Genomic DNA, 10,745 nt, shown 5'->3' with positions numbered 1-10,745 from the left:
ACACATAATTTTTTCTTTTTACAACTTTAATGTGGCACAATGTTTTAAGTTTCTTATCCATTGGTTTCGTGGGAATACAAGATATATTGCTGAATAATTTTTTTGTAACTGGGGGCTTTGTAATATTTTTAGAATCTTGATAATAAAATGCTTGAGAAAGAATAGACTTCAAATACAAATTTTATTTTGTCTTGAGACTTTATTCTTATTATGTAAGCAAAATTATAATTAATAATGTAATTGGAAAAGCCCAAATAATAAGACTGTAGAAAAAACAAGGAGTAAAATGTCAACATTTCCTTATCTAACACTTGAAAGGATTTTTTGAAAAATGTTACAGAATTAAGCATATCCTCTTTGTCTTCTAACAGTATTGCTGAAGACTACACTGTTTATGTAGTAAAGTGTTATATGAATTTGACACAACTAAATCTAAGACATGCTCATAATACCATTGTAGTGTCAATCTTCTTTTTTCTTTCAAATTATAATAGCCATGGTCATACTTGGTCTTTTCTAAAGGAATATGGATACTACCAAAATCAATTTTCAATGTGTAAAGGAGAAACATGAGATATTGTCATAGTGAATCTTTATTTAGTATCTTCTTCCATGTTGGTCTGCTCTAGAGCATATATCTCTCTTTCAGGTAGTAACCCATATTCATTTAGAAAAGATTCCACATCCACAGCAAAAAATTCTTCAGCAAATTGTTCAGCAACACCAATAAAATTGCTTATGAGTTCCCCACCTTTGTAGACCAGCAATGTGGGGAGTACATCAGAGGAAAAGCGATCCCCAGCACCAGTGTTAGAAGCTTTTATTTTACAAAACTTGACCATAGGATATTCAGCTGCAAGACACGCTAGGCTGCTGTTTAGGGCATCACAGCCCTTGATGCCATCTTCGTAAATGTGAACCATGATTGTGGTGATTTTCTGCTCCTTTTCAATGGTTTCCAGGAATTGCTCCCCAGTTTCTAGCTCATATACAAACCCATATCTAGGCCCAAAACTCAACTTCTGATGCATATCCTGCATGCACTGTCTACGATATTTACGAAGGCAATTTTCATCCTCTTTGTCTTGATGGATTAGCTCATATTCTTGAATACTCATCTGGGAATACATGAAAGAAACAGAGATCACTCAGTCAGAAATTTATAGTTCTTAGGCACACCAAACTTATTCTCAACTCTAAGAGCTTGCATTTGCTGTTCTTTGCCTGGAATGCCTCTCCCCAAATAATACAACTTTTTCCTTCACCGCATTCACCCTCCTTGACTATCCTACCTAAAAGAGTCCCTGTCCCATCCTTTCTATTCCTTATACTGGCTTATTTTTCTTCACAGTAATAAACTCTACCTGGCACTGTGTTATATATTTATTTGTGTAATTGTTTAATATCAATTTTTCCAACTAATAAATACTGTGGTGTTAGGAATTTTGTTTGTCTCATTCATCACTCCATCTGTGAAATCTGCTGCAATGTTTGGTACATAACAGAGGTTCAATAATTATTTTTAAATTAAACAGGTAATTATATGAATGCATAAACTGTTGAATGTAGGTGAGCCATGAGATGCTCATGACCTCAATCAGAACTATGCCATTTAACTATCCACCACTTTGGACAAAGATTTTACTGAAGGAGAAGGGGTGAAAAAAGACCAGCAAGGTCTGCTCTGGAGTAACTTTCATCAAATTATTTGTATTTCAATGTATCTCCAATAAATGCCTCTGGATATTAGTGTCCTCTATAAAAGTTATTAAAAAGTATATCTTATCAATTACTGTTTTTTTTTTCTGAATATGTTGGATGGAATTCAACACAACTTTTAATACCACTTGCAGTTAGTTCATCAGTATAGCCAAGAGGTGATCCCTGGACAAGAAGCATCAGCATTACCAGGGAACTTAGAGCACTTCCTTGACCTATTGAATCAGAACCTATAGGGGTGAGGTCCAGTAGTAATCTGTTTGACAAGCCTGTCAGATGATTCTTACGCATGTGTATAGAAAAAAGTAAGGAAGAGCTAGATTCCATCTTACAAGACAGTTCCCTTTCATTGCAACTACAATATAAAATTACCTGTACAGCCTTCACATAATAACTACCCCATTATTAATGTACTCAGTAGGATGTTGAGCACCCTTTCCCACCCCCTCATCTAAAAAAATGCATAAATTGACAATGGGAGATATTATGATTAAGAGATGAGGAGCAGCCCAGAACCGTGGAAGTTTGATGGCCTGTAAGGGAGCTCAGCTGCTGCCACTATATCATTAGATAGCATCTCAAACAGCAACTGCTATCAATTTTCAAAGTAGAGGAGAATTAGAAAAGCAAGAACTAATATTTATGGCAAATCTACTATGTTTTAGGTACTTTATATATTTTATTTATATCCTCACTGCAAACATATGAGGTAGGTATTATTGGTTTCATTAGTCTAATTTTATGGAGAAGAAACTGAGAGTCACATTAAATAGAATTATCTGAAGCTTTCATTACTTGCTTCTCTTGTTTCTGCCTTTCCTATTTGTTTTCCTATATCCTCACTCTTTTCCTTATCATTTTATTATTGTTTTCTCACATACTGTTGTCCCAATTTAAGTTGTTTTAACTCTAAAAATTGTCAATGTTTGGGGTAATTTTTAAGATGCTACCATAGTTCTGTGACCAAGGTGTATTTCTGATGCATAGACTGTCCAGAATCCATATACACAGCCATATACACAGGTTTGAAGATAAATTATCCATTAAAGTGTGTTTTTTTCCCCACAATTAAAAGTACCTTATGATTTCCTTATTAAATTGCTATTGTTATTATATTGTTACTATATGAGGAATCCATGCTCATTATAAAGATTCAAAAAATTACCTAAAAACTAAAGAAGGAAGTAATAAATACTGGAATTTCATTGCTCAAATGTTCTAAAATAATCTCCATTAATGTTTTAGAGATCATCTTTTAACCTATCTCTTTGTGGACATAAACATACACATTATATAACTTAAATAAATGAGATCTTGTAAAAAATGCATTTTTTTTTTATTGTGGAGACCTTTAAAAAAGTGTGGCTTGTTCTGCCTACCTCCTTACTCCTTCCTTTCTCCCATCCAATCCCATCCTTTCCAAATAATCAACATGGCCAAATCTGTGCGTGTCTTGCTATAATTTTCAACAAACATGTTCATATAATCATATTAGCATAGATAAGTATAGAGAGTTTTTTTCTATTGCTTTAGAGAATGGGATCATTTAATTTAAAATTCTCTGTATCTTGCTTTCTCACATAATTGTACATTGTGGAACTAACTGCCTATAAGTCAACTCATGTAGTTGTAACTCATTCTTTTCATAGCTGCCAATTGTGTTTTAGTTTGGAATGCCTTGAAAGGCATTCACTTCATTTACATTTTCTTGACAGTACAAACAATGCTGCAATAAATGTTTTTGCAATGTATCTATATTTCATAATATTTCTAAAGAGGTTTGTTAGTCATGTAGACTAAAAGCACATTGTAAATCATTTGTTATTGAATTTTTGCTTATCTTACCTTTCTGCTGAATCTTTCTTTTGAGTCTTTATCATCTCTACACTGAGGAGAAGACATTTGCCTGAGAATTTCCTTCTTGTTGGGTGGGATTGAATCCCCATCTTCACTCTCTAATTTAAACTTTCTCCAATCATTTATTACACCTTTGGGTCCTGGAATAAAATTAAAAACAAATTATTTCATTTTTATTTTCAAAAGGATTATTTCTACAATTTCAATTTGTGTAAGTGTCACTGTGGGAACATCCTCTGCATCAGAAATAAACATCTTGTTTCAGCTAGAAATTTCTGATTGCCTGGCTCATAAAAAAGCTCCCCCACATTACTCTTGTTAAATGGTTTGTGGCAAAGAATCTTTCTGAAGTGTCTACACTAATGAAAATATAATTATACATTTTGAAATGTTGACAAAATTTGGGGATAAAGAAATTTTAAAAATTAGAGGGTTGGGAGGGAACTAGAATTTTTGAAAACTAGCAAACAGGAGCAAAGCTTCAACCAAAAACTAAAATTGGCACCATAGTATTAATAAATGAAACTACTAGGATTGTTGGGGAAACAATTTGAAATGTTATCAGGATCCAGGAAACAACAGGGAGGCCTGACCTCAATTAAAACCTAAGGGCTTTAAGAAAATAATTATAAAAGCATCTAATATGTTTAAGGATCTAAGACTCTTTTACAAATATAGAAGAGATGGGATTTGCAGATTTAAGAAAAATAATTAAATCAAGGATGATTTAACTGCAAATTTGAGTCAAGTTGCCCTGACAAATAAAAGCAGTGTTTGGAAGGTCTTAAATTCTTCAAAACAGGCAGTATTAAACTGAATATCCTTCCTTAAAACTTAGGCACATCCATACCTTTAATATTATATTGTATAGGTAGTTATATTCTTTCTTTTTCCTCCATATGGCCTGTTCTAGTTTGCTAATGCTGTGGAATGCAAAACACCAGAGACGGATTGGCTTTTACAAAAAGGAGGTTTATTTGGCTACACAGTTACAGTCTTAAGGCCATAAAGTGTCCAAGGTAACACATCAGTAATCGGGTACCTTCGCTGGAGGATGGCCAATGGCGTCGGGAAAGCTTCTGTTAGCTGGGAAGGCACATGGCTGGCATCTGCTCCAAAGTTCTGGTTTCAAAATGGCTTTCTCCCAGGACGTTCCTCTCTGGCAAGCTTGCTCCTCTTCAAAACGTCACTCACAGCTGCACCGAGTTCCTTCTCTTTCAGTCACCTCATTTATATGGCTCCACTGATCAAGGCCCACCCTGAATGGGCAGGGCCATGCCTCCATGGGAATATCTCATCACCCACAGCTGGGTGGGGCACATTGCAAGCAAATCTAATCAGCACCAAAACGTCTGCCCCACAAGACTACATTAAAGATAATGGCGTTTGGGGGACACAATACATTCAAACTGGCACACGGCCTGATAAATATATTTTATAATGTTTTTATTTATATTAATTATATTTGGGCAATTAATGTTTTTTGTTTTCTTGTGTAGTTTTCCAGATATATTCTATACATATACTAATAAATGAATGCATGTGTTTATATGTGTAGAAAAGAGAATCTTTTTTCTTATATTTTCTACAAGTGCTAGTATATTGTATGCATGTGTTTATATGTGTAGAAAAGAGAATCTTTTTTCTTATATTTTCTACAAGTGCTAGTATATTGTATGCACTATTTTCACTTAATAATATATCTCAGAGATTCTTTCATATAGATACATAAGGCGTTTTTCCTTTTTTAAAAATGGGGACATGGTATTCCATTGTATAGATATTCAGAATTTACTTAAACCATTTCTTATTTATATAGATTTTTGTCTCCAAATTTTTCTGTGACTTATGATGCTGAATGAAGACACTTTTTTTTTTGCTGTCTGTGTAGATATATCTGTATGTCATAGAAGTAACATTGTTTGGTCAAAAACTATATGTATTTCTAATACTAATATGGCTAAACTGCTCCTATAGATTGTACCCATTTACACTTCTACCAGCAATGTATGGGCGTGCCTCTTTCCAGATATCGGTCACATATTTTTACTTTTACCAACTGTGGGAAAAGTTGTCTCTCACTATAGTTCCAACTTTTGATGCCAGCTTTTTTCCTTTCTCTTCCATGAATGGTGTGTTGGTTTGGATGTATTATGACCCCCAAAATGCCATTGTCTTTGATGCAATCTTGTGTGGGCAGATGTATTAGTGTTGATTAGATTGTAATTCTTTGAATGCTTCGATGGAGATGCAACCCACCCAACAGTAGGTAATAACTCTGACTGGATAATTTCCATGGAGGTGTGACACTGCCCATTCAGTGTGGGCTTTGATTAGTTCACTGGAGCCCTATAAAAGCTCAGACAGAAGGAGCAAGCTTGTTACAGCCAAGAGGACAGTTTGACGAATGCAAAGAACCTGAGAGAATAGCTGCAGATGAGAGACAGTTTGACAACGGCCGGTGAAAGCAGATTCTTGGTCCAAAGAAGCTAAGAGAGGACAAACACCCCAAGAGCAACTAAGAGTGACATTTTTGAGGAATTGAAGCCTAGAGAGGAACATCCTGGGAGAAAGCCATTTTGGAACCAGAACTTTGGAGCAGACACCAACCATGTGCTTTCCCAGATAACAGAGGTTTTCCAGACACCATTGACCATCCTCCAGTGAAGGTAGCCGAATGCTGATGTGTCACCTTGGATACTTTGTGGCCTTAAGACTGTAACCGTGTAACCAAATAAACCCCCTTTTATAAAAGCCAATCCATCTCTGGTGTTTTGCATAACGGCAGCATTAGCAATAGGGAACAGATTTTGGTACCGAGAATGGGGTGCTGCTGAGCTTGCAAATATCAAACATGTTGGAATGACTTTTTAAATGGATAAGGGGAAGATTCTGGAAGAATTGTGAGGAGCTTGATAGAAAAGGCCCGAACTGCTTTGAGGAGACTGTTTGTGGAAATATGGACTCTAAAGATACTTCTGATGAGGCTTGAGCAGAAGTGATGAATGTGGTGTCACGAACTGGAAGAAAGGTGATCCTTGATTTAAAGTGGCAGAGAATTTGGCAAAATTGAGTCCTCGTGTCAGATGGAAGACAGAATTTGAAAGTGATGAGCTGGGATACTTGGCTGATGAGATTTTGAAACTAAAAGTTGTAGATATAGCATGGCTTCTCCTTGCAGCTTTAAGTAAAATGCGAGTGGAGAGAGACAAACTTAGAACTGAACTCTTGGTTTCAAAGAAACCAGAAACTGATGGTTTGGAAAATTCCAGGCTTTCAGGGGGTGGAATCCCAGAAGCTACAGCCCCACGTGAGGATGTAACCAAACATGGAACCTGACCACCATTTCAGTACAAGCCAAAATTGGAGATGGAGTTATCCAGAAAGGATCTGTGGAAAGTCTTATTGTCTGATGGCTTTGACCCGTGTGCTTCATGTGAAGCCAATAGAATTTTTGGTGAGATCTTTATAGACAGAGCTGCTGCCGGTCTGGACTGGAGAAGACAGACAAGGAACATATTGAAGGAAAAATTTCTTCAAAGACAGAGACATGGAGGTTGAGGTCTGGAGCCAAGAGGTCTCAGGCTGGGAGAGCGGAGTGGCCCACACTCATGGAAAGGGTGAGTTTGCCCCGGAGGTCGAGGGTGGGCCTTCCACCTCAATGTTCAGGAAAAGTGTTGCCACCTCAGGCCTCAAAGAGGGTGGAGCACATTCCCAGGGTAATGGGGAGAGCCTGGCTGCCACCCCATTGTTCTGAAGTGGTTGAGTATGTGCCCCAGAGATGGAAGAGAATCCAGGTGCTGCCCCAATGTTTGAGGAGGGTGGGGCCGAAAAGGTGGTCTCCCCAATGTGTGGATATGTTGGAGAACTTACTCCAGCATTTGGTGAGGAAAGAGCTGCTGCAAAGGCCCTTAGGAAGGGTTAGATTCCCACTGTCTCAAGCCCCAAAGATACAACATTGTTCTGTTAATGACTCTGACTTTGAAATCTAATGTAGTTTGCCCTGCAGGTTTTAGGAACTGTTTGCTTTCAGTTTCTCCTTATGGCTATGGGAACGTTTACCCTATGACTGTCCCTCTGTTGTATATTGGAAGTATATAACTTGTTCTAAGTTTCACAGGTCCACAGCTAGAGGGGAATTATGCCTTAGGACAAACCATGCCAGTAACTGATTTAATAGGATCTTGTACTTAACTATTGTTACTGAAATGATTAAAGTTTTTGTGATATTGTGATGGGGTGAATGTATTTTGTATATGGAAAGTTCATGTCATTTTGGGGTCCAGGGGGTGGAATGGATTGGTTTAGGTATATTATGTCCCCCAAAACACCATTATTTTTGATGCAATCTTGTATGGGTAGGAAACCTATTGGTGTTGATTGGGTTGGAGACTTTTGATTGGATGTTTCCATGGAAATGTGATTACTCAACTGTGGGTGAGATCTTTCATTGGATAATTTCCATGGAGGTGTGGCCCTGCCCATTCAGCAGATGCATTGGTGTTGATTAGATTGTTATTCTTTGACTGAGTATTTCCATGGAGATGCAACCCACCCAACTGTAGGTAATAACTCTGATTGGATAATTTCCGTCGAGGTGTGACCCTGCCCATTCAGCATGGGCCTTGATTAGTTCACTGGAGCCCTATAAAAGCTCAGACAGAAGGAGCAAGCTTGCTATAGCCAAGAGGGACACTTTGAAGAATGCACATAAGCTGAGAGAGGAGCTACAGCTTACAGAGACATTTTGAAGACGGCTGTTGAAAGCAGACTCTTGCTCCAGAGAAGCTAAGAGAGGAAAAATGCCCCAAGAGCAATTAAGAGTGGCATTTTGGAGGAACTGCAGCCTAGAGAGAAACGTCCTGGGAGAAAGCCATTTTGAAACCAGAACTCTGGAGCAGACGCCAGCCACGTGCCTTCCCAGTTAACAGAGGTTTTCCGGACACCATTGGCCATTCTTCGGTGAAGGTACCCGATTGGTGATGACTTACCTTGAACACTTTATGGCCTTAAGACTGTAACTTTGTAACCAAATAGACCCCCTTTATAAAAGCCGACCCATTTCTGGTGTTTTGCATTCTGGCAGCATTAGCAAACTATAACAAATGGTCTGTCCTATCTTTTGTCCACTGTTCCATTTTGTTGGAAATTATCCATTTGTCTGTCATTTGAATTGCAAATGTTTTCCCCAATTTGTTAAAGGTTTTTTGGATTTCTCTATTGGTGACTTTTTCTAGGCAGCAGTCATTTCTTTCCTTTTTCTCTGCCCTCCCTCCCTCCCTTCTTCCTTCCTTCCTTTCTTCCTTCTATTCTCCCTCATTCCCTTCCTTCCTTCTTTTCTTTATTTCCATGGCTGAATTCAGCAATCTTTTCTTTTATGGTTTCTGAGTTTTTTGTCATACTTAGAAAGATATTCCTTACACTCCATTATAAAATGTATTACCGTGTGTGAATTCATTTAAACTGCCTAAATAGATTTAAAGCCTCCAATTAATATTGTTTAAAAGAGAGTTATACTGAGTATAGTTAAAAGACACATTTTTTTTTTTTGGTTGGTCTTTTTGACTTTTCAGTTCTTGGTAGTAGCATATAGAGAGTCACACAAAATTTCTTAACAGCTGAAAAAAACAGGCTCTGGATTAAGTGAATTGAAGTCTTCAGATTTCTGAAGGAAACTTGAAAGCTATTTTTTCAAGAACTTTTCATCATTCCCTTTAATTTTACATATTCAAAAACTAAAATTAAAAACTCAATTTATTTATTTGCCTTTTGGTCTACTAGTGTTCACAATGGGAAGGAAAGTCCATAGCAGGGGGAATCAGAAAAGAAGAAAATGGCTTAATTATTGTGTAGATAGAGATGTCTTGTGATAGTTTGGCAGAAAGAAAGTCTCAAAAATTATTGTTTATCTCACTCTTTGACATCTAAATCAAACTGTTTTAAGAATTATTTGATTTCAAGTTAATTTACCCAATCAAGTATTTTTAAGATAATTTTATCAAACCATCCAAAGGTATTACTTAAAATAAATTCCATACTGAAAAATGGCAACAGGTAGGTTAGAGACCTCCAGATTTAATTTTATTTGATAATGACTTTTTTCCTCCCTTCTAGCTTTGCTTACCTGTATGTGTGGCTTGTCCTTCAAAGTCTTCTTCCAAACTTTGGCCTTCGGCTTCTTCCATTTTAGGGACTGGATTTGATATAATCTATAAGATGAACAAAGAAATAATCATGACAAATGAATTCCAAGATATATAAATCATCTATTTGGATAGATAGATGGACAGACAGACAGATAGACAAATGGAGCTCTGCTACCAAGAGTTTCACTAAATGATTACATGTTTAGAACATTTCTGTCTGCCTTGTGAGAGGGCACTAATTTAATGATTTTGTTATTAAAGATGTCTGACCCTTTGGATTTTGCATAATGCATAATTTATCTTTTATTCCTTAAAAAATCTTTTAGTTTAGGTCTATATACTTAGTAAACATTGTTTATTAAAGGTTTTTGTTTTTATTACTGTTTGTTACTGTCTTTCATAACATTGTATCCCCACAGTCTATATAATAAAAAATTTTAAAGTAAGTATATACTTACTGAATGCTTAATATGTGCCAGGTATTGCTGTAATTATTTTGTGTATCAAAACTCATTTAATTCTCCCACAGCTATATGTAGCAGAGATAATTATTAATGCCATTTTACAACTGAGGAAGGTAAAGGACAAGGAGTTTAAGTTATTTGTCTAAGATCACACAGTCAGTAAGTGATGGACAAAGATTTGAACACAGGTTATTTGACTTGAGCCAATTCTTTTAACCATTACACCAATATGGCAGTTAATATACTGAAATAGAATCATTTTTCTTAATAGGATTTGAAAAATTTAATCTCTAAATAGGCATTAAAGAATGATGGCCTGTGGTAGGTTGAATTATAAACTCCCCAAAACACATGCTCTTAATCTTAATCTACATTTCAGCAGGTGTGAAGCTATTGAAAATAGGACCTCTTGAAGACATTATTTTTAGTTAAGATGTGGCCCAACAGAGTGAGGTTGGGTCTTAATCTGGATTTTTGGAGGCCTCTATAAGTAGAAGAAACTCAAACATAAAAAAAGCCACAGGGAGGAGCTAGAAGCCACAAAAGAAAGAAAAGGGTA

The 10,745-nt window shown here is 36.5% G+C and overlaps 1 protein-coding gene across 1 annotated transcript; it reads right to left on the bottom strand.

The window, feature by feature from the left end:
* Positions 1–593: 593 nt before the first annotated feature.
* On the bottom strand, positions 594–9,761 carry PDC (phosducin). Its single transcript, XM_037812672.1, has 3 exons — positions 9,701–9,761; positions 3,565–3,716; positions 594–1,118 (listed from the first exon to the last, which is right to left on the bottom strand). The coding sequence occupies exons 1-3, from the start codon at positions 9,759–9,761 to the stop codon at positions 594–596; spliced, it is 738 nt and encodes a 245-aa protein (XP_037668600.1).
* Positions 9,762–10,745: the final 984 nt, after the last annotated feature.

This window comes from Choloepus didactylus, chromosome 2 (assembly GCF_015220235.1).
Source record: "Choloepus didactylus isolate mChoDid1 chromosome 2, mChoDid1.pri, whole genome shotgun sequence".
NCBI classification, from domain to species: domain Eukaryota; kingdom Metazoa; phylum Chordata; class Mammalia; order Pilosa; family Megalonychidae; genus Choloepus; species Choloepus didactylus.
The sequence above is the reverse complement of the archived record's forward strand: the minus strand, read 5'-3'. Positions and strand labels throughout refer to the sequence as shown.

What these genes read in the sequence shown, in the direction of transcription:
- PDC (XM_037812672.1), bottom strand. Translation starts at nt 9,761, where the DNA reads ATGGAAGAAGCCGAAGGCCAAAGTTTGGAAGAAGACTTTGAAGGACAA. An exon ending in AGGACAAGCCACACATACAG is followed by an intron (nt 3,717 to 9,700) that starts GTAAGCAAAGCT and finishes ATTTTATTCCAG; the next exon opens with GACCCAAAGGTGTAATAAAT. An exon ending in AAGAAAGATTCAGCAGAAAG is followed by an intron (nt 1,119 to 3,564) that starts GTAAGATAAGCA and finishes ATGTATTCCCAG; the next exon opens with ATGAGTATTCAAGAATATGA.